Source organism: Aptenodytes patagonicus, chromosome 3 (assembly GCF_965638725.1).
Source record: "Aptenodytes patagonicus chromosome 3, bAptPat1.pri.cur, whole genome shotgun sequence".
Taxonomy (NCBI): domain Eukaryota; kingdom Metazoa; phylum Chordata; class Aves; order Sphenisciformes; family Spheniscidae; genus Aptenodytes; species Aptenodytes patagonicus.
This window is the reverse complement of record NC_134951.1, coordinates 66,085,175-66,109,070: the sequence shown is the minus strand read 5'-3', so window position 1 is coordinate 66,109,070 and position 23,896 is coordinate 66,085,175. Positions and strand designations below refer to the sequence as shown.

Here is a 23,896-nt window from a genome sequence, read left to right as displayed (position 1 = left end):
TAACAGCACTGAGCAGTAGTGTGGGCAGAGCACTGTGATCAAATTAGCAGTGTAGTTTCTGATACCCAAGCTCATTCATTCAGCACAACACTGTGTTGTTGCCAGCCCTGATTTCCAGCCAGGATTCATTGGAAGGGTATTTTTTCCAGTTCTAGTAATATACAGCAAGCAGGCAAGTCAAAAGTATAAAGGGGATGGAGAAATTAGGTTTTGCAATGGTAAAACGTGTATTGCATGCATGCATTGGAGGATGGAGCACATATAGCACAAAGCAGCTTAACTGGAGTCAGTAGTACTTCTACTTAAGTGCTGTTCAGTGTGTGAAGGAAGTACAGTAGGACCTTGCCCTAATCCATGCACTAACCTCTGTTTAAAATAAGTGCAATGATCTCGGATACTGCAGACATAAAGGAAGAAAAAGCTTTAGACGTAATACAGACATGGACAACAACAATATAAAAAAAGATTGTTCCATCACCGGAGCATTTTGAAAATTTGTTTCTGACATTTTCTTCAAGGTGTCCCACCTCCATCACAATAAATCTACCATCCACCCCCACCTTCTGAAAGACTTCTCACAATACTCCCATCTTCCCCATGCCCTTACGGCCCATCATAACAAAACCATGTGGTTTTTGCCTGTCTCTTGCCTGTCTCTGGTTCACCAGCCACCCGAGCCCAGAGGCAGAGTGGGCTGAGGCATGCTGGGTGCACTCAATAGCTCGGGGCTGCTGCCGCTTGGCTTCTGCTTGGCTCAAAGGGAGCGAACCAAGAGCCAGGTAGGAGAGCTAATAGGCGATACTTATCTTAATAAACTTAATGGGCTTATATATCTCCCCTGACCCTGGAGGCACAGCTTATATTCACACCGTCGTACTCTGCTACCCTCCAAAATAACCCAGCCTCCTGTGGAGGGGCTGCAGGGTGTGATGGTGGGCTCACGCCGTGAGCCAAACTGCCTCCAGGAATTGTTTGGAGAGCGCGAGGTGGGGGCCACCATGCCAGGGACCATGCCAGCAATTTAGTAGGATATGTGGCCACGTGCCAGGGTCCAGGCCTGGGCGCTGGCACTGTTTATTTTAGTAGTGCAGACATACTGCTAGGGCTGCCCTCCTCCTGTGTTTTCACGTTTTGCTTAGAAATGTAATATCCTCTGTCAAATGGGACTGATCCTCACCAATGTGCTCAAAAGTTATTGGCAAGGAACTCCAGGCAGTCAGCGTGATCAAAGAGCCTTAATGCCTTAGAAAAATAAGCTAAAAATAAACAAGGTCTATGTATCATTTTCCAGCCAAGCTGGAAAGTACTTGTTCCAGGAGAGTTAACTGAAATACGGACTCTGTTATGCTGCAAAAGCTACCTCTCCTCAGACACGTCCTATGTCTCCAACTAACTGGAAAATCAGATGTCAATTTACTCTTTTCCTAGTTGTGTGGCAGCCAACATCATGATGAGAGGAAAATCATGCTGGGAGAAAGAACAAGACCAACAACAACAAACTGATATATTCTTCAAGGTTTGGGGTGCAAAAGGCTTCACAGTTAGTAGAATACAATCAGTCAAATCTATCTTGTAACAATAAACAATGAATCGCAGCTGTATAAAATGAGTTTGTTTTAAAGTGGGCATTCAAAGGCATATAATCTCCATTTGGTTTATGTTTTCACCATCTGTTTTTTATTCCTGACATTGTGGCTGTCATAAACTATGCAAAATATTTGATCCTGATACTCTGAAGAATCAGATTAGTGATGAGCAAAGCCCAGAAAGTTAATGAATTTGTACCTAAAGATTGGTTTCCCTAGAATATGCCAGCTATCTAGATCAGCCTGGTGCTCAGTGGATAAGTTTCCATTTGGCAAAATAAAAACACTGGTACCAGCAGCCTTCATGGCATCCTCAGGTGAAGCAAAGGAATTAGTAAGTGGTGAGGGAAAACTTAACTTGTTACTTATTCAAGTCAAGGTTGAAGCAATTTGGCTGGGAAATTACTGCTTTCCTTGCCCACGTTACACTAGTTGGGTGGACAAGACTTCCTCAGTTCAGTGCAGGAAAAACACTGAGAACGTCTCAAGGTAAAAATTGCTTTCTTACCAAAAGGTTGCATCGTCTGTGTTGCCTTTTGCAATGATATTCTGAGGCAGAAGGTTTAATGACTCAGGGCCTGATCAAAACCTTATTGACTTCTGATCAGGAAGATAAAGAATCCAAAAGCATTAAAATTAAAGAGGAATTTATACGAATTTAATTTTTTTTTTTTCTTTTCAAAAATAGCCTTTTATGTCACCACTGCTGCTGGGTTTGTATGAACCTAGCTGCTTTGCCTAAAAGTTACAAAAAGATTTTTTTGATTGGTATATCACAAAAAGTTATTAGTTGTCAGAACGTTGCAGAAGTCACACTTTTAAGTTTTTGTGTTTTTTCTCTTATTTCAGGCTGTGGAACATTTACTTTTCTATCTTCTGCTGTTGCTGCTGTAAGTGGACTTCTGATGGGTTATGAGTTGGGCCTTATCTCTGGAGCTCTTCTTCAGATGAGCAGCATATTAGCACTCTCTTGCAAAGAGCAGGAAATCGTTGTAAGTTCCCTGCTTTTTGGGGCCTTATTTGCATCCCTTACTGGTGGATTCCTGATAGACCGATTTGGAAGGAGACTTGCTATAATTATTGCATCTTCTTTACTTGTGTTGGGAAGTCTGATTTTAGTCCCCTATGAATCATATGGGATACTTATTGTGGGACGGATTGCCATAGGTATTTCCATATCATTATCATCAATTGCAACGTGTGTGTATATTGCTGAGATCGCCCCACAGCACAGAAGAGGGCTCCTCGTATCATTAAATGAACTCATGATTGTGATAGGCATTCTCTTTGCCTATATTTCAAATTATGCATTTGCCAGCGTATCTCATGGCTGGAAGTACATGTTTGGCCTTGTGATTCCGTTAGGTGCTTTGCAGGCTATTGCCATGTATTTCCTTCCTCCAAGTCCTCGGTTTCTTGTCATGAAAAATAACGATGAAGCTGCAAGAAAAGTACTGGAGAGGCTACGGGAAACATCAGATGCTACTAAAGAACTTACTGTGATCAAGTCTTCCCTGAAAGATGAACATCAGTATAGTTTCTTGGACCTGTTTTGTTCAAAAAACAACATGAGGACCCGAATGTTGGTAGGACTCACTCTAGTCTTTTTTGTGCAAACAACTGGGCAACCCAACATTTTATTTTACGCATCGACTGTTTTGAAGTCAGTTGGGTTCCAGAGCAACGAAGCTGCCAGCTTGGCTTCTACTGGAGTTGGAGTGATTAAAGTGGTCAGCACAGTCCCAGCCACGGTTTTTGTGGATCAAGTTGGAAGTAAAACTTTTCTGTGTATTGGCTCTTCTGTTATGGCAGTATCGTTGGTCACTATGGGCTTAGTGAACCGTAACATACCTGTGAATTTCACCAACGTCTGTAGAAGCCAGTCTCCAGAGGATTTCTTTCTCCAGAGACCGAGAAACCTCACTGGTGTCACCAATGGGAGTCTCAAGGACCTCTTTGCTAGCATGGCTTCACCAGAAAGATTGTCATTTGACGCACAGAGAAGCCCAGATGTTGCCAAGACAGGAGAACTGAACAGGACTGCCCTGGCAGGAGGCAAAAGCACAACAGGGTCTCAGATGGAAAGTGGGGAGGTTCCTGTTGTCCTGAAATGGCTCTCGCTGGCCAGCCTGCTTGTTTATGTTGCTGCATTTTCCATAGGTCTTGGACCAAGTAAGTGTTTCCTTTTTCTAACTCTTTGTAACGATTTACTTACAAGTGGATTAAGTGCTGGGATGACATGCCCAGCTTGGCATCAGGCGGTTCCCAAGTTGGGTAAAGCAGTGTTTTCTGCTAATATGCGCTGGTATTGTCACAGAGCATCCTGGTGGGCCTGGGGTGTACTTTTTAGGAAGAGGTCCTGCCCATTAAGGTCAATGGCCTAATCTCCCTTCAGTTCAGTGAAATTAACTGCTCCTCTTCAGTGAAGTTAAGAACTGCTGTGACCTTTGTACAGCAAAATTATGGGGCCCCTGGCTATCTTTCTTCTTCCTAGTCTATTGCATCCTTACATCGGGAAGGTTAAGATGTGGGCATTTGCTGCTGCTTACTCATAAACCCAAGATAATGATAAGCTCTAGACCTCTGTATGGTATGACACCATCAAATCCATGAAATGCCAGCATGCCTGAGTCCCGCTGAGGAGGCCCCCTGACTATATAATAGTTTTCAGATATAGGAAAGACATTCAAGGTATCATAGTTCATGAGCAAACCATAGTATCATTGCCACTACCTCTGCTGAACAGCACAAGTGGAAGAACACAAAGGCACGCCACTGTACAACTGAGGTACTGCAGCAGCTGCCACCACACTTGCATGATTCCCACTCTCTCCAGAGGAGAACATGTCTGCCATTCCCAGGGACTAGCAATTAAATCTCTCCATTTTGTTTTGTTTTGTTTTGTTTTGTTTCAATAGCACTGGCATATTATTGTACTTTGAAAGGGTTGATTTTTTAAGCCACGCTGCAAAACCCACATGCACAGAGTCTATTATTTATTAACAGACTTTATGTGCTTTTGTGCCCTGGCTCAAACTTGCCTTGCAAACACACTGTACTCCTGCTGCACTATTATGATAAAAAGCTTGCCACAAGAATACAACCCAACAATTGCACTAACAGCAACTCCCCTGCAGTATTTATTTATTTTAAACATTACTCACTGGGAGAGCAGCGTGAGATAAGCATTCATTGCCAGGGCAGTGAGCTTGACTGTGTTATTGCATTATTCTCTCCCTTGCAGAGCATCTTGGGGCTGGATTCTGCTTTTGATGACATAGGTTCAAAACCAGGGTTGCAGCCCTGAAAACAAAATGTTACCTGAGCTTTTACTTGGGTGTTTCAAACACACATTTAATGACCCTCAAGGCAGGGGCATGCGTTCAGGCTTGGCCTCCTGTTGAAAGCTGCTCTCCTGTTGACCTGGCTGTAAATGGGTTCCTGGTTATTTGAGTTGGCCTAATGTGAAGTTAATGATAATGACGTCTACTTCCGTGAGGGCTACAGAAACTGAGGTGTGTCTGCCAGGCTAATCTGAGAAGTCTTTGAGGCCCGTGCTTGCTTTCTGACCTCCTTCTTGACTAAGAGCACGAATGCTCTCAAACAGCAAGTGGGAAAGATCAGGCACTGTCTCAGCTCCAGCATGCTGAAATTATGTATAATAAAGCCACGGTGAGGCAATTTAAACTGACAGATGCGTTGCATAGCAAGTGAAGGCCAGGTCTAGGAGAGATACAGGTATTTCAAATTGCAGATAAGTACTTTCAAGACATTTCCATGCCTTTAAAAGTACACTATTCAGTTAAAATTGACAATGTATAGAAAATGCAAGGGTCAGAGAATCAAGAGATTGTTGGAATCTGCAAAGGATCTATTGTGGTTAAATAGTCTGGGTTGGGACATGAGGTTATGATTTGTGTCTCATATGCAGCTTTCAACATCTGCTGCTTGGAGTCCAAATCCTTGAATGTATTTTAAAAGCCCAGCTTTCTTATTCTCAGTGTGCCTTTCTTAGTGTAAAGAAAAAAAACGAGCCACTCTGCTTATATAAAGTAAACAGTTTTAACGTGTTTATGTTACTGATCTCTAAATCTGGTCTGTGGTCTGGACCAGACTGTTAGCCATTGTCTACTCTGCAACAGGAGGGATGCATTGAGGCTGCACTCGCTGGCTGCTGTGGCCAGGCGATGCGCGGGTGCCTGGGGACAGAAGCACTGTAACCCCCCGCACCACTATATTTTCAATGCAAAAATCTCATACTCCGTGCGACCTCTGCCCATCCTGCTGGCTAAGGTGAAGGCGGTGCCGGGGATGTGTCTGTTTGTAACCTACAGATCAAATCAGCCTCTTTTGGACAAAAAGCAGAGAGGATCTTGCTCTTTTCCCTTCACCCCGCAAGGCCATTTCTGGAACAAATTCACCCACTTTATTTTGAGTCCATGCTGCATTATGTTCTGTGGGGATAAAGGAGAGTCTATGTAGCACCATTAGGAAAATGGCACACTCTTCATAGGGCAGATCACGCAACATGAGCTCTATCATCTTTTTCTTAATTACTTTGCCCTTTTTTTTTCCCTTCCTTTTTTGGGATTCTAGTCAAAGAATTAGTTACAGTCCAGATTTGCATAGCAGACATTTATAAACGTTGTATTTTTCCATGATTTCTCTTTTGTCTCCAAATTACATGAAGTAGATGGATTTTTAATGAACTAAACATATGCTAAATATATTTATTGCCATCTATCAGAACATCCAGGCAGCACAGTGATGAGCTCTCAAAAATAGACAGTGAGCGATAAAAGCCATTTTTGCATTATAAAAGAATTCACAGACTAGCAAGCATCTGCTTAGTCACGTTTTTGATTCTGGGGTGCTCTGTATTTATATCATCAATGCTTAGGCAAGATAAAAGGAGTATTTCTGCTGCTCTGTTTCGAATTAATTATGTTTGAGGAACTGTGATTCAACTGCTTGTTCACACTCAATTTCACACAATTATGAGGATGTTTTGTAGGTGCAACAAATCAGTATTGCATCACATCACAGAACAGCACATGCCGTCTCTCCAGGGGAGCTTGCAGAGGCATTTCAAGGCAGTTATTAGCTAAGGGGACCTGCCTGACACCAATCTTTGTCTTGAGTTACCTTTGTCAGAGGTATCAGAAAGGTCAAACGAGGATCAACTGTTCTCACCAGGGAAAGATGCCTGCAGAGCCCAAAAGAAACCTCTTTCTGGCTGCCACCTGAAGGGTGAGGAGTGCGAGAGGGGCTCTTCATTGTTTTCAGCGCACGTTTGCAAGGAGAGGCATTCGAACCTGCGACTCTATGTGGAGGGAGGGACAGGAGAAATCTGAGCCTCGCAGAAATGCTGCTATGCCTTGCACAGGGAGCAGTGAGTGCAGGCTAATGAAATGAGTGGGGTGTGGAGGTAGATCACCAATTCATCACCCCAGCTAAAAGCTCAATGTGACCCTGGAAATTAATTTAACACAAAGGACACAGAGACATTCTAGTCAGGGCCACGACCACACATGACCACTTACTAAATGACACAGAGTTAATTGAAATAGTTGCAGAGCATCTCATTTGCCAGATGCTCTGTCCAAACCACTTGAGGGGCAAAAAATAGTGATCCTTTCTTATAAAGAGGTGTCACCTCACTCATCGCTGTTGTGTGGTACAACGTGTTGAGATGCAGGAACCAGGAAAGCCAAACTCCTGGAGTATCAGACTTATTTTCCAAAATAAGGCTGTAAATGTGGGACTCGGGGTTGGATGGAGCATGTGCAAGAGAGTTCTCTTGATTAACAACTGTAGGGCAGCTCTAGCCTTTCTGAAACGGAGTGACTGCCCAGAGCCCTGCTGCTTTCCTCACAGACCTGATGAACAAGATTCAGATTCAGGTGTCAGATGGCACCCGTTACCAAAGATCTGCTTCTCTGCCCTGATCATCTCCTTTTGCATCATTTAGGATCAAAGACTAAATAGGGACAACTTCCCTCCATATTTTCCTATATATCCCTTGAATGAGGAGGTCTCACTAGGTGATCTCACCTACATAAGTAGCCAAAAGAGAGACAGTAGCACCATACACATTAATACAGGGATGCAGTTTCGTCTGGAGGCAATTCTCTTTATCGAACAAAAATCAGAGGGGCTCCAACAAATCCTAGGCTGAGAAGGAGGTAATGCAAACTCAGTCTGGACCCAACAGAGCATCTGTTTTCCCAGTCTGAATTTGTTCTAGCAAATAAAAAGCAAGTGAACAAAACAGGACTTGGGCAGTACCTCTTTACACATATTGTGGGAGTGCAGTTCAAGGGGATCCATGCACATCACAGGGATTTTTTGTTGTGGGGTGGGGAACACTTTTATTGAGAGGGGGATGTCGAATGCGTGCATTTGAACTGCATGTATGACATTGGTGCCTTGCACAAAAGAGCTCTTCCTCCTCTGTCAGTCCTTTAAACACATTTCTGTATAACTGCAATGGTGTTTAGGCAGTTGGCCAATGAACTTTGGGATAATCTGCTGGTGCAAATCACATCAGCTCCGCTGACATCATGGCATTTCATGCTGAACGTGCAGATGCAAATCAATCCCACCTACAAGTGGGATTGAGGGGCAGTTTCATGACGTGAATCATCCTCAAAACCATTTAGATGTATAAAGTCTGAAGGTATTTATGTCTCTGCCAATCCAGGACTGAAGATGTTCTATTACTGCATGTCCTAGAACAGCCGCCAGCTTTGTGTGGTGCTCCAAAGCCAAGGGCCGAACTCTCAGAGCTCTTCTCTTGGAGGCCATCACAGGCTCCTCTTCCAGGGGACTTCTCGGAGCTGTAGTGATGCCCCAGCCCCAAGCGCTCAGAGCCCACTTGGCACACACACAGCTGTGGCCACAACACACCTGAGGCAGATCAGTGTCTGCAGCTGGAGAAACGTCTTCTGGGTTTCAGGGCTTGGCACAAAAAATACCACATATACCCATCCACGTAGATATAAAATCTAAAAATTATTTTTAACATATTTGTGGTCGACAAGTAAGTGCATAACAGGGTCTTGGAGGAGGGATTTAGAACTTACTGCAAACCTTGCTTTTCCACATAGCTGTTACAGTCCCATGGAAGCACAACTCCTTTGAGTTGGTGCTTGTAGGACTGTCAGTACTTTGGTATTGATTAAAACCTGTTAAATAGTGGAATTAAATACTCATGGGAAGCCTTCTTAGACTGGGATATTATGCCCTCTGTTGCCACCTGCTAGCCTCAGCCGTCAGGTGAATACTTCTGATTGGAAAACTGGAAAAAAAATTGCATGCTCATCGCTCCATTCACAGCAGTGTTTCCTTTTAACTTCTGAAGTGAGCACATTACCCGCAACCCAGGGGACCAGCTGGCTGTGGGAGCACCTCACCAGTGCCCAGGGCTGTGAAGTCCAGACCTACAGTGAATGCGAAGCATGTCTGAGGACCGTGTACTATGGGAGGGCGAGCACAGGACCCACAAAATGAGGGGCAGTTTTGGGGACAGCGGTTCCCCCCAGGATGTCTCCCTGATGGACTCTCAGCCGCTGACTCACAGCCACCTCAGACTGAAGCTCCTCCTGCATTTGGGGACCCCTAACATCTCCCTGCTCTCTGTGTGTGGGTGCAGAGGCACATACAACTGCCTGGCTGAAGTTAACAGGCAGAGTCAAAGCTGTTGGGGCAAGCACAAGAGAAGGACGGACAAACCCCCGCCTGCGTCCACACAGGTTAACAAACCAGCAGCTTGTGGTCACTACAGTCACTTTCTTCATCAGGAAACCTGATCTCACAGCCAAGGCTCAGAAGGAAAAAGGCTGCCCTTCTGAGTTACCTGTTGCCAAAGACTTTTTTGTCTCTGCTTTTCATTCAGCTTTAACCTGGATGCTTGGGCCCCAGGTTTGAGCACGCATATGATCCTAGCGCAGGAAATGGTGGCAGGCCACCAAGCCGTCCTTGGGTGACTAGTTTCACACTGATGAAATTCCTCCCACATGAGGGACTGAGATTGTGGCTTCGTGTCCCCCAGCCTGGGTCCCCCCAAGAAGGGGCAGTGACTATGCTCTCCAGCAAGCCCTGCTGCGATGCACCATCTCACTGCTGTGGGAGCTCTCTGTGTGGGTTGTGGGCCCTGTGAGGAACAAAACCCATGCAGGGAAGTCAGTGAAGGTGAGCCCCTAGTGAGAGCAAATCTTAGAAGCAAATTTTTACTGATGAAAGACTAGTTTGGGATGAGACATGTCCGTTTCTAGTTTAAACCTGGGCAGATTTTCCATATTGAATATATCAGAGTTAAATTTATATCAGCTTGAATGGATGCTTTAAAACTGAACTAATTTATACCTAAAATGGAACAGATGTTTCAACATGTTTGGAAATTTAACTGATGTGGGAGTCAGATTCCCCAGATAATCGACAAAGGGAAATATTCTCCCCAACTAAGGGGGGCTTTCAGACCCTTGCTCTCTGACCTCTCCTTTGGCACAGCCCTCCTTTCCTTACTGGCTATTGAGGGAGTTTAGGGTGATCAGGAAGCTAAATTAGACTGTGTGATAGCATTCCACATATAACATGCTTTAACTTTTGATCAGCCCTGAAGTGGTCAGACATTTGGACTAGATGATTGTTGTAGGTCCCTTCCAACTGAACTACTCTATTCTATTCTGTTCTGTTCTGTTCTATTCTATTCTATTCTATTCTATTCCCATGTAAAAACCCACTTGTTTTGTCTACATCTCATTGTGAGTTGTTGAAGTCATTCAAATGCAGTTTTAAACCCATGTTGGGGACAGTGGGGAAGATGGAAGGAGGATCAGGCAAGAAGGATCAAGGAGGATGGAAGAAAGCTCAAGGGTTCACAAGAAAAGTGAAATCCACGGAGATGAGGAAGGAAATAATTCCCTCTTTCAATCCATCACTGTCCTTCTTATGCAATCTTATGTGGTCTGTGGCAGTCTTTCTTTATGTATTTTATTGGATTAAGCAAGCCAAAACCCAGAGCTGGAACATTCCCCTAAAGCCCAGAGAATTACACTGGAGACAAATTTAGTCCCCTTGACTTTGTTCCTGTGATTCTTAGATTAACTGCTACCTGAGTTAAAGTATGATTCATTAGCATGGTTAAATGCAGAACCTTTTCTGTGTCTTTTACCTCAGTCATTAAATGCATCTGCCACAAAACCCAGAACAGCTGGTTTCACATGACACTGAACAGTCCAGGGGCTCGATCACAGAGGTTGTGTCTCTTGCCACCCTTATGATCCAGATTGCATAGGACTGCTTTTACTCTGCCCCAAAATGCTCTTGGACTTAATCTTGGACACCAAATGCTCTACCATAAACTGGAAAATCTTGTGGGAAAGAGAACTGTCAGTGTGGAAATTCTGACCCTCCATGTTGTTGGTTGTTCCTGTGTTTTGAAATACTGTAAGTTGTATGGCCTTGCACTAGCTTGGAAAACACTGGTAAAAGATAGGGGTGTCTAGAATTCACATCAATATCTTTGACGTTAGAGCAATATTTCAGGCTTTTACAAAGCATGTGATTATTGTATTAATTTATAGTGCACATGAATTTGACGTTAACAGGCATTCACGCTCACCATTGCCTTGCAGGACATTTGTTTGCAATGTTTTATTTTTGAGCTTCTGCGTTTTGCAGAGCAGCTGTGGCCTGGCCTTAAATTTCACAGAAATGAGCAGCATCAATTTTATGTTGTTTTGTGGTTTGCTCTGGAAAAGGAGATAGTGGTGGGGATTAAATTAAGTGCTCAAAAATAAGCAAGTGCGTAAATGCTTTGTTGGATCTGAACCAGGATAATAAACCTTGGAAATGTGCATGTTTTACCGAGGATCAGTACAGAAAGTCCTATTTTAGTTAATTAAAAAATGATCTTGGATTCTTTATTTTGTGACAAGATTCCTGGTACTGTTCATTTGTACTGAATCATCTTTTAGTGCATGCATCCATGTGGTTTGAATATGACACTCCTAGTATTTATCTAGTTCATTATTCCTGTGCTATTCAAATGGTGCCTCACGTGGCCTTTATTTCACACTGTGTCTGTACTACCAAGCTGCAGCAGAAAGACGAGGCATGCCAAAATGAAAAATAAAGCACGGATTGTGAATTGCCTGCTTCTCCCTGTTTCCTTGCCCCAGACAAGGTTTATCTGAAGCCCCTTGTTAACATGTCAGCTAACCCAGGAATCGGTTTGCCTTTTCACAGGCTGATTGGTAGTAGTGAAGTGCAAGCCAATTTAAGATATTTTTGCATAGTCGGATGCTGAATTACAGGATTTGAAATTGCAGGAGGTGTTCTCTAAAATACCAGCCAAACAGGTTAATCTTATCTAACTTGATAGAATCTACAAGTTTGGGAGGCTTTTTTAGGTGTGAAAAAGGTCACAATAAGGAAAAAAATGCTTTTGCAGTAATGAGACATAGCAATGTCAGTGGGAGCTTCTCCTTAATTATTTTAGGACCCCATTTTGCAAAGAGAACAGCCTTGTTCAAGCCCGAGACTGAACTTAAACTATATACTGAGGTGCACACCTGAAATCTGGGATGTCGTTTTCACTGACAACTGTGTTCCTTTTCATACCTTTACTTTTAAGTATGTGAACGAGGGAAAGTCTTGGCAGATCTGAAAGACAGAGCCCTTGGTGCTGTGAAAAGAGGGAGTGACAACACCATGCCCCAGACAATATTCCTGTGTCTCTGCAATGACCGTGGTTCAATCTGCTGTTGCTGAGCACAAAATTTGGCCCTCCAAGAGCCACCTAGAAAAGGTAGTTTTCAGCGACTAAACAGCGATTTGAGTCAACATGCTGATCTTGGTGCTCTGTGTTATATAAATATATTTCTACTAATAGTTGTATGTTAATAAATCTATTGACACAAAGGCACTGCTTAAGAAGAATAGCTCCTGTGCTTAAAATCAGGCACAGTTTCAAAGTTTGACCCAGGTTAGTTAGTAGCCGCTGGCCAAAATGAAGCATTTTACCTCCAGACCCACTTTATAAAAAAATCCAGAGAATGAAATATTGCTGCGATTCTAACTAGTAATTGGGCCTAACAATCCTCTTTTGTTCCACAGGGACATTATCTTCTGTAAAGTGGTGCACTGTCAAGTGAGTCTAGCATACCATCTCCTACAAGCTTTCATATGATAATCAAGGCTGCCTATCATTAGCCAAATTTGCCCTTCTTACTTTGTAGGTCAAGTGTTGCATTTAAGCATTCAGTAAATAATAGTGGCCTTTGATAATCATATCAAAGACATTGAAAGAGTTTACATTCATTTCCTTGACCATGTGCTGGGAGAGAAGATCATTGTGACACTGAAATCTGTGAAAAAGATTATAGGGCATATGTCAAGCTTCATAAAATCCCATTTCCTTTGGGAGAGAGGGCTAGGAGGAATTTTTCAGAGGGAAGCTGATCTTGGGCCAGCTTTGTGCAAAAACTAGAACTGTCAGTAGGACTTCAAGTGCAAAGACTATTTTATTTCACTCGTAAAGATCATCAAACTAAAACATGCATTATAAAGTATGAGAAAACAATTATGCCAGAAAGGTAAACATGTGCAATCACGTAACTTACTGGCACTGCTGAGGAAGGTGTAGACTGGCAGCCAAAGTGCAGAGAGCATGGCCCAATGGTAAGTCAGTGCATGAAGTCGGGAGACTGTTTCTCCCCGTGGCATCTGAGTTTCTGTGTCACAGTGAGCTCTGGGAGGAAAGCCAGGAAGATTTTCTCAAAGGGAAAGGGGACACAGGAGGGCACCCAGCTTCTGTTGCCTTTGAAAATCAACCCTAAGTGCAGAAAACTCTTATGAAAGAAGGAGAACTAAAAGACACTTTGTGGCGGGCAGACCCAGAGCCTTCACACCTTCCTCCTGGCTGCTTCCCTCCAGCAGCAACCAAAGCAACGCATGAGCGACAGTGACCAGTGAGGGACTTAAAAAAATGGATCACTGCAGGCCTTTCACTAAGTAAGTCACTGCTGTAAAAGGTTGCTTATCCTTTCCACTAGGAGTTTTGTAAAGCATACGCACAAATCTCTATTTTGCAAGAGCAAAGGCTTAAATTGCCCCCAATTGCTGTGTCCCAACAGCTCTTTTCTGTTGTGCACCCCCTCAAGGACCAACATTAGCCCTTGGATACTGGAAAAACAGGTTCACTTACCCCACCCAGCTGGGTGATTTGTCCTCTCCATACTTTTTAGAAGTGAAATGTGTGATAATCTGAACTAATTCATGCACAACTTCCTCGTGAATTAGAGCCTCTGGCTTCTGGAGTCATTCCTATGCAAATGCCTCAGAGGATTATCCTGGATTCAATATTCTGAACAAATAAATACCTACAAACAGGAATACACATTTCAGATTTTAATTAAAAGACCTTTTTTTAGACGGCAGTATGTGATTTATTATAATAAGTACATTCTCCCTTGAAAGCTTGTTTTAATTTTTTCTTTCTCTCTCTCTTTTTTCCTTTCTGCTTGCCCTGCAAGTTGTTCTGTCTTGATGGGACAGTTTGATTGTCTACATAACAAAGGATGAGAGAGGGAGACAGTGGCTGTGAAATCCAGTTGCAAACAGAATTGTCATTTCATACATCAGTTCAAATCAACTTCTATTAGGGGACCTGAAAAGAGGTACAGATTATTACATACCTGCCTACCGTAAAGCTGTGATGCATCCTACTGATATATTTGCTGCTGAGTACTGTTATTGGGCAAGATGGGCCACAAATGACATTAACTAAGACAATTCTACCATTCCTAGACCCTTATACATCTATCACTTCTTGCCCAGTAATCCTTCAGATGGGAATCACTGTCTATAAGAAAGTTCTTCTCCTTTGTAACTATTCTTTCAAGCTGAAAATGGACAGTAATTGAAGATCACTGAAAACAGATGTAAGAATTTATTGAACAGCTGCATGAAACAGGAAAACCCACACCAGGCATTACATTTTTTTCAAGTTCATGCAGATGAAAATTCCAATAGTAAAAAAAAAAGTGTTAAAATGCAGCCTCACAGTGGTGAGAAGGTTAGGGCAGGAAGGATGGCTGGGGAAAATCAGAGGTGAAGTACATCTCACTGCGGTCCTTTTCAAGTGGCCCAGAAAACAGGGGAAGTAAGTAATGCGTTGGTCTCACAGTCTCTTCCCCCAAAACCCTCCTGCTGCTCTAACGTAAACTGGAGGAGGCGTGAGTGAAGGGTGATTTCCATGGTTCACTGCAAGGTTCCTTAAAAAAGCAGATGTGAGTGTTCAGCCTATTAGATAATGATGCAAATAGTACAAACACCAGACAACAATGTACTCTGATACAGCCTCAGACATAAAAAGATTAAATCCCACTTGTCCTAACATATGTTACTTCAAGGAGTCAGCCTAAAGGATTAACCATTAGAAACAGAAAGGTAGTGTACCAGAAGAAAAGAAAAATAATTTAATGTTTGCCACACCACATCAGCTCCTTTTGGATCATCAATGGTATCAGGTATCTTACAACCAGTAGTAATAAAGTCTCACCTTCTCTTCTTTCCAGTCTAAGCATCCCTCACTTCTGCTAGCTTCCCAAATCTCCTTCACTTCTCCTGCTGCGAAAGCCTTTGCAGGGGTTGCATTGCGTGGGTGCTGGGAGCAGTGCCGGGACAGTGCTGGTGTGTTACAGCAGCAGGTCCCCCCTCCCCCAAATCCCAGCTCTGCCCCAGTGCTGCGTGCCCTCATGGGTACACACCTCATCACCATGCATGCCGCAAAGGCTTGTGCCATCCCCTGCAACGTGCCCTTTGAAATCAAGGCAAACCAGCGCTGAAGCTGGCCTTTTGTGAGAAGTAGTTGGCCATCTGGCTATTTGTGTTAATACCTAGCAGAGCCAGAAACCAAGTAAATGAAAAACCTGTAGGGTTTCATAAGCCTGGAAAAAAATCTGGTCTTTGCTTGCATCCTTCCCAACATTGATCATTTGTTACACATTCTTAGATGGTCTGCCTGCACTACTGGTGGGATAATCCCTTCCTTATCTTCCCTTGGACCTCGCGTTGCTAACAACCCAGTTCTCCCTTTCAAAGTCTTACATACTTCTGCCTACTTCCCTCCCAAGCTGTAAGTCCACTTAATCTCTTTCCAGAGTTTATACCTCAGAAACTTGAATTCTTTCAAGTATTGCAACGGCCGCTTTTTAAATCTCACCATAAAGAACTTGATCTCACACAGTACAGGTATAGGAAAGGAAAAAATGCTAAGCAGCAAATGAATACCAAGGGAATCTAATATTTCATTAATGAGAGCTGCTGAGCAGCTTCCAATTTGCTTCTGCCTCCTGGCAGGAATAAGGTCAAAACAAGGACATTTTTCATTCATGTACCTCACTTGAATGTTGAGTACCCTCAAGCTCACAGTATTTCTCAGATAGTCTCAGATTTTTCCACTCTCTGATGTAAGTCTGTTAATTTTTATAAATAATTTTTTATTTACTGCATAGCTGGGAAGTAAGGAAGTAAGGAAGAAATCACACAAGGGTTTGAGACATGTCTTTGCTTATGGCCCAAATATAAAGCTCATTAAGTTGGCCATGTTGGCTCAAACAAAAGGGCCACTCAATCAATCAGTTACCCTGCCTCCAACAATAGCCAGTAGCAGATGCTGAGGGAAAATACGTAAGAAAAGGCCCATGCAGCATGCACAGCGTGTCCTTCTGCCTCTCTGTAGTTTAGGGAACTTCAAGAAAAATGTTGGGGATTTATTTTTACTATTGTGACCAACAGTTCTTGATGGATCTTTTTCCACACATACAGAGAAATAATGTTTTAACACCCAGTATTTAAGCATTTTAACCCCCTAATATTTTTCACATCTGAAGCATCTTGTGAAAGTGAGTTTCATAGTTGAAATGCGCATTGTCTGAAAAAGCACATCCTCCCGCCTCGCCTCACTGCTGTCCCTGGTAACTTTGCTTGGATTATCTTGGTTTGTGTCTTTAAAAATGTAATGAAAACCGCTCTTCTGTTCATCTCCACTTCAACTCTGTTTCCCTCCACTGTACATTATCTAAACTGAAGAGTCCTCGTCTGTTTAATTGCTCTTTGCAGAGCCCATTATACACCTTTCTCCATGGCTCATCTAGTTCTGAGTTAACCAAATTTACATGCAACGTGACAAATACAGAGGCACAACAGGCATGCTCAGTGGCACATTCAGCGTTCCCTTCCTAATAATTGCCAAGCCTCTGTTTACATCCACGACCTCTGCTGATGCTGTCCCTGAACTGCCCACAGAGGCTCCAGCACTTCTGCCCTGAGCAGCGCTGGCACGCTGGTGTGGGTACTGGTGGCTGGTTTTCTCCCTACGTGTTACTTTGCATGTGTTGATAAGGAATTTTATGGATCATTTTTTCAAAGTACTCAATACTTTGAGAACCTTTTACAATTCTTTATAATCCTTCTTCATTTTTATTACCCCAAATAATTTGTACCATCAGTAATTTTTGCACATGCATTCACCTCCCTTTCCTGAGAGATCTGGAAATATACTGAGCAGATCTAGTAATCTCCTTCCACTGTGAAAACTGGACTTGTCCTTTGTTTCCTACTGTAAACAGTTATTGATTTGTATTAATATCTTCTCTTCTATCCCATGACACTTCACCAAAGCTCTTTGAAACTGAAAAGCACAGCGGCTTATTCTTTTCGATCCCCATGTTCCTTAACTCTTTCAAAGAGACATGGCTTTCCTTAGCAAAAACTAGACAACTCTTCCTCAAGACACTGTACATACCCTCCTTTCCTTCTTCCAGTTGAGATTACTTAGCTTTATCCTAGCTCCAGCCAGCAGCTCGGTACAGAAATCTACCAGGGTGACCCCTTCCTGCATCCCCACAGAACATTTTCTTCAATGCTGGCATGTGTCACCTCCTCCGTCCCTGGCCTCTCATCCTCTCAGCCAGCAGACTCTCAAAATACTTGGCTGCCTGATGATGGTATTGCAAGTAACTTTTCAGCAGTTATACTGTCTTTTCTTTGTTTGGACACAGTATACACCTTTACGGAAAGCATATTTCTATTTCTAACAGCTTTCTTCATTCAGTTGTTTATCTGTGCTGAGCTATTTCTTTTTCTTTTATTTGGTTGTATGTGTATTTTAAACCTCTAATCAGGTAATTTAAACATTCTCCATAACACACTGAAGCATTTACCCTGATTGTCCTTTTAATTTCTTTATAGAAAGCAGGCTTATTGTAATATTGTTCTCCTTTTGCAACAAAATGTGGTAGGCTCTTGGCTCTTCCATTTCTACAAGAATATTGAATTTGAGATGTTATAACCAATATAACAGAGCATCTTTGTGACAGTTACATCTTGAACTACCCCTGCTCAGCACTGAAGCAAGATTTGCTTTTTTTTCTCTCATTAAGTATCAGGCAAGTGCTAAAAGAAACCGTCATCTATGGTATCTAAAATGTAGTCCCAGCACTGTGCTCCATTATGCAGTTTATTCAGCCTTAATGGGAGCAGCTGAAATCTTCCATTATTATTCTGTTTTCTGCATTTACAGCCCCTGTGACTTTGTTCAGAGGTGAATGTCACCATTTGGTCAAGGGGTCGTTTATATACCTGAATCCTCTGCTCTTCCTACTTGGGCAAGGAATGTCAGGATCGAGTTTCTGTGATATTTAATGAAACAGTTAAGCTTTCTGATCCAATGCAATATTTTCTTCTGCATTTGCAGTGGGTGTTCTTTTCTCTAGATTGTACCATAGTAAAAGACCGTTCAACTGTACAATTTTTCTTAACTGCTGTCAACATACAACGCCCTGCAGGTCAGCAAAGGTGAGTTATTACCTGCAGCCACTGCATAAACAAATCCCGCAGTTGTTGAATCTAGCACAGAGACTCATGCTGAGCCCTTAACCTCATCTCTCACCCACATCTGACCTGGAGAGCACCAGCTCTTTTCCCATCTGTTCCACGAACACCAACCAAGGGTGGCCAGAGCAGACACTAAAAACTATTGAGTGTGTGCGATGTGGTTACTATCACAGCATCCTTTTAAAATAATGTTAGATTATGCAGCAGATGGAGAGGTGGTGGTGGGGTTATTTGGATCCTCTTTTCAAGGATAGGCTGATTTCCCCTGTAAAATGCCACTGCTTAGGCTGGTGAAGGCAGAGCACACAGCTGATTTTGCAGTGACTTGTAGATTAAATTTCTGCAGCGCTGCCTGCACACAGCGCACAAGGTAGGAGCAGTCATTGTGAATGGGAGCCCAAACCTGGTTACTGGCTCCCCAAGAGAAAGCCACATCCCTGCCGTACCTACAGCAGCTGCTGCTTTTTGGCAAAGGTACAAATAGTAAAAACAATCACCGAGAGGTGCTAAAAGCAAAGAATCGATAGTTATCGCTGCCTCAGCTTGGGGAAAGGGATAAACAGACTGTAATAAGTGTCAGATTTCTACAACTGCTCTTTCTCCGCAGGGAATAAGCCTATCGACTCCTCGCCAGCTAAGCAGAGGTCAGGGCCATGCCAGAGGAAGTTAGCAGACATGAAGAACAGATCTGGTGTGTCGGTGGGATCTGTCTGAACTAAATAACTGGTTGAAATAAGAGCAGCTAACCACTATCGCGGCTGATGCAGATCCTCAAGTATTTTGGTTTCTTAACAGGAAAACAACCTGTTTCAAACCTCTAGACAAATTGTAGTTAGCCTGAAAGGGCCAATCTGTCCTTGGAAAAATGCATGGTATTGGAGCTGCCGCAGGGCCACACATTTCAGCTGTGGCATGAGCCGTCCCCCAGTGCCCGTAACGCTGCTGAAGCTCAACTAGCTCAGGGCTCGCCCAGCCTGGCGGGGCTGCCGTGTCAGTGCATGGGACTTGATCCTCCTCGCTCGGTGCCTCTCTGAGCAGCCACTGTGAGTTGCTTGAATGCAAAAAGATTCTAGAAGAAGCAAATACAGACCAAAGTACCCACAGAAAAAGTTTATTCCTGGAGGTTGGTTTATGCCCAGCAGAAAGTGGGTTTGAATTCTTTCAAACTTTATTTCAATCCTGTCTAACGTGACTATGAATATCTCCTTTGCCAGGCTTGGCATATAACCATTTTTCGAGCCGAGCTTGGCTGCTGGCTGCCAGGCCATCCTATGGAGACGAACTCCATGGGCTGTGCACGCACTGCTCAGAAGGGCTCCTTTGCGTCTCGCTTACTTGCTGCCTTGCATTTCAGCTAGCACTCCCTGTCGTGACACGTTGTATTGGCTGTGACTAACGATACTGGTTTCAACAGCCCTGATGCTGAGGAGGGGCAAAATACAATCATGAGATCCCCATGCATTGCCAGGGCCTGGTTTTGCTCAGGCGCAGGGCTAGCTGGCCTGACAGGGAAAAACACCTGCTTGAGAAGCCAGTTCTCTCCTTTGCTCCCCGCTCATGTGTAGACACCCCACAGAACATGCCCAGGGCATTTCTTTAGAGCAACGTTTGTCTTGTCAGCAGCGAGTGTATTAATCTTTGCTGTGATCCAAGTCAGAAAAAAAAAGAAAAAAAGGCTCTCTACGGCTGCTGTTAGACGCGGCGGCTGTGTTATGACTGAATGCCACTTGACGATGCATAACAGTGTTAGGCCATTACGCAGTGTGGTCTTGATTCTCCGGAATAAAATCACCACTCTGCCAGGTCACTCCCACTGTGGGAGTGAAGCTCTTTATATTTTTCCTTAAAAAAAAAAAAAAAAAAAAAAATCTGGGCCAGCTCCAGAAAACATTATTGAATTCAAATCTGTGGTACAAAGAAATCTAGAGTTTGCTCGAATCTGCTCTGTTGACTCAAGGCTCAGGGGTTTTTTTTCCCCTTTCAGTTGGTCCTTTCTAGTCTCCTTCCACAGCACTTTTTTCTTTTCTACCTTTACCAGTACTGTCACACAGGAATTCGACAAGCATCCGAAGGGATATTGCAGCGTGACACACACTCGCATGTACAGGAGCCTATTTTTTAAATGTAACTTCAAGACTGCCCAGTGCAAGTGTCCTGAGGAAACTCCCATCTGTCATTTTGCAGAAGCAACATCACAGAGGAGCAATTTATAATTGCCATGTCCAAGGGTCTGAAGACACAGTTCATCCACGTGTACCTCTCTGATCTTGTGCTGGTCGTTTGCTAACCCACAAGCTCTCCATGCAGCAACCTCTTGATAATGCATCCTGCTTATGAACAAAAGGAAGGTGGAGGGTTTTTTTTGGGTTTTTTTGTTTTCTAATAACCAGGAATGGTGCAGAAATGTGATGTCTTTTTTTTCTTTTTTTTTTTTCCTCTTGCTATCAAGGTAGTTACACAGCCAGCTCTTCATGTCTGAATTTGGTTTTGTGGGCTAGCAACACCAGCATTTGGATCACCTGTGGTGTGGTGTGGTGTGATATGAAGGAGCCAAAAATCAAGCTCTCTCTCTTCATTTATACCTCAGCAATCTCATTTATATGGAGCGGAGAGCTGGAATAGCAAACCTGCTTCAGTGTGGCAGGTTGATTTATAAGGTGGCATAAACACACAGTGCCGCTCCGAGGCTGAAGATTGCTTTGGTTTGCTGCCCCAGTTCCATTAGCGTTACATCACTTGAGAGTTATTTAGTCAGAGCTCCCTTTCATACACAGATGTGCAGTCAGAGCTCACTTCCCCGGTTCCGTGTGTGCGCTGGCGCTGCCCCTCGGTGCCACCCGCTGCTCGCTCGCCGGGCGCCGGGCAGGGGTGATGCCCTGGGGTGACGCTGACTGCTGGGCACGCTGCTTGCAGACCATGGGTGGTCCGCCCGGGCTTGGGCCCACACAAACCTAACGTCCCTGAAAATCACCTTCTTATTTCAGGTGGCCTCACCTGAATTCATGGACTACCTAAATTTACAGCAAGGAAAGCCGTCCTTTCGAAGACAACATCTTTTTTTTTTACTTCTATTTCAGTGTCCTGGCTGGTCCTGAGCGAAATTTTCCCTGGTGGGATCAGAGGACGGGCCATGGCTTTGACATCTAGCATGAACTGGGGTATAAATCTCCTCATCTCCTTGACATTTTTGACTGTAACTGGTAAGATTTCTCTGTGTCCTTCCAAATTGATATTCTCCTAGTGGGCAAAATTAATCTTTCCTATACAAACAACATTGCTAAAATTGCAGCTGTGATGCCCCAGGAGCCAAATTCAGATCTCTGTTTAGGTGCTTTTTGTTAGTGTAACTTCACCATTTCCACCACATCTTTCTAGTGCTAGTTTGTGCTAGAAATTACAGCCTCACGGTGCTGGCTATCAGAGCACCTTGCACATCAACTCCATAGGCTGTGAACCCCAGCTCTTAAAAACGCCATTGCCTTAGTAGGTTGAAAATCCATAATATTTAGGATTTAGTCCTGCATCTTCTGAAGTCAAAGGAAGTTCTGCTCTAGATCAGACCACAGCTTTTCTGGTCAAACATTTTTAAAGACAATCCCATTGAAATCATTCCTTTTCACAGGAATGTCCTGGCTTCGAGAAAATTTCCTTTAGAAAAAGGTGTCTTTGTAAGGTAAAAATGTTTCATGTTTTAATGCGAGAAAGTAGACTACCATATAGTAACTTATAATGTGATGATAAACAAGGGAAAAGGTTAAATGCTGGTGTTGAAATTCATTGATTGGCAAATATTTTTTTCTAATTTTATTTCATAAGAAGTTTTGCAAATTTTAGTTTTCAGTCTTATTCTGAGGAAAATATGTGCTGAAAATCAAAATACATAAGGGAACAGAAATTCCAGGTTTCCTTTAACACTACATTAGTCTCCACCGGAGGCAGGCAATCAACCCACAAAAAGTTGAGGTGGTTTTCATCCTGTTAGATGCATTTTGAGACGGATTTGAAAACAAGTGTGATCTGTGACTAAAATGGGTTTCACATTGGTGTTTTCTAAAAAAAAAAAAAGAGAGAGAGAGAGAAAAAACCCTGAGTACTATCTTGATTAAAACTAGGAAAAGTATACCAGGCCAAACTCATTGTGTCCACAGTAGCACTTTAGTGAGATCAAGGGTCCTCTTCGGAAGCAAATCATCCAGTTGCCTCCGCTCACTGCACTTTGGTTTGCATCACAGGGCAGTCCTGAACTGCACAAGCTTTTGGACAAAACCAAACCAGACAATGCACAGTGAATGCACTCCAGCTGCCAACCCCTGCTCAGTCCTTGGATCAGACTAGAGCTATTCCTAAGGAAATGTCACTGAAAACAGGTAGCGCAGACCTCTGGTCCTCAGCATCAACTGTTTCACCTGAAGACCCCCTCCTTTTGTGCAGCATTACTTGTTAATGCACACCTAGCCGTTATTCTGGTCTCAGTTTCAATGAATGCAAAGCCACAATAACTCTATTGGCTTAGGTGGGTCTAATCTGGATTTATCAAAGTGTGACTACAAGCAAATATGCGTTCCTAGTCTACGGCAGAAAGGCAGAATGGGAAATTCTGTCTTCAAATGAATACATGTGGAGGTCACAGTGGCCAGCGGCACCTGCACTTAGGTACCTAATGCAGAAGACAGCAGCTGGATTAGCAGCTTCAGCTGCAATTTTTAGCTCACAACACAACTGACAAACGTGTCAACTGTCTGCCTTAGTTTTAGCAGGGAAAAGGGCTAAGGGGGCTGCAGCAGCCTGTTGGGTTTGTATATACTTTACTTTCCAGGGGCTGCACAGTGCATCCCTTAGCCTGAGGACCTACCTGCCCCTGGACTGTAGGCTCAGAAAAGCACTAGTTCTTGGCTGGCCCCATTAGGAGTTCACTCTTGGATCCCTTTCTGGCGCAGGGCCCATGACGCAGTGGAAATGCTGGGAACTGACAGGCAGGGAGGATTAGCTGGAGACAACTGCAACAGTGTGAAAAATGCTTGGTTTTGCTCCATGAAAGAATGTGCAACAAAACCAGACATGGGTGGAAATTCGAGGCGCTTGTGACCCCCAGTGCCTTTGCACAAACCAGTAACAACAGCTACTCGCTGTTTTCATCCAGAGTGACCACAAGCAAAATAAATCAATAGGTTCACGCTAAATGGGTCAATACGGGCTCATCTATTTTCTTTCATAAGGAGTATTAGAAAAAGCAAAACCACTCTTCTTTTTCAAATTGTGGCCAGGCACAAATAAGTGAGCCAAGAATAACAGCCCAGCTTCTTTCTAACTTCTCCTGTGCATTAGGGACTGTATCCTATAAAAATACAGCAACGGAAAAAAAGTTATAATATTTGAAAATTAAAAAAAACATGTTTTCTTCTTTT

General features: G+C 43.4%; 1 protein-coding gene across 3 annotated transcripts in view; it reads left to right on the top strand.

The window, feature by feature from the left end:
* Positions 1 to 23,896, top strand: part of SLC2A12 (solute carrier family 2 member 12) — a 43,084-nt gene that overhangs the window by 5,585 nt on the left and 13,603 nt on the right. For 2 of the 3 annotated variants that reach the window (XM_076333649.1, XM_076333650.1), the window contains exons 2-4: positions 2,436 to 3,758; positions 19,099 to 19,182; positions 21,569 to 21,691. In XM_076333649.1, the coding sequence (XP_076189764.1) occupies positions 2,436 to 3,758; positions 19,099 to 19,182; positions 21,569 to 21,691 (1,530 nt within the window). The remainder of the gene's footprint in view (positions 1 to 2,435; positions 3,759 to 19,098; positions 19,183 to 21,568; positions 21,692 to 23,896) is intronic. The other variant, XM_076333651.1, reaches the window with a different exon arrangement.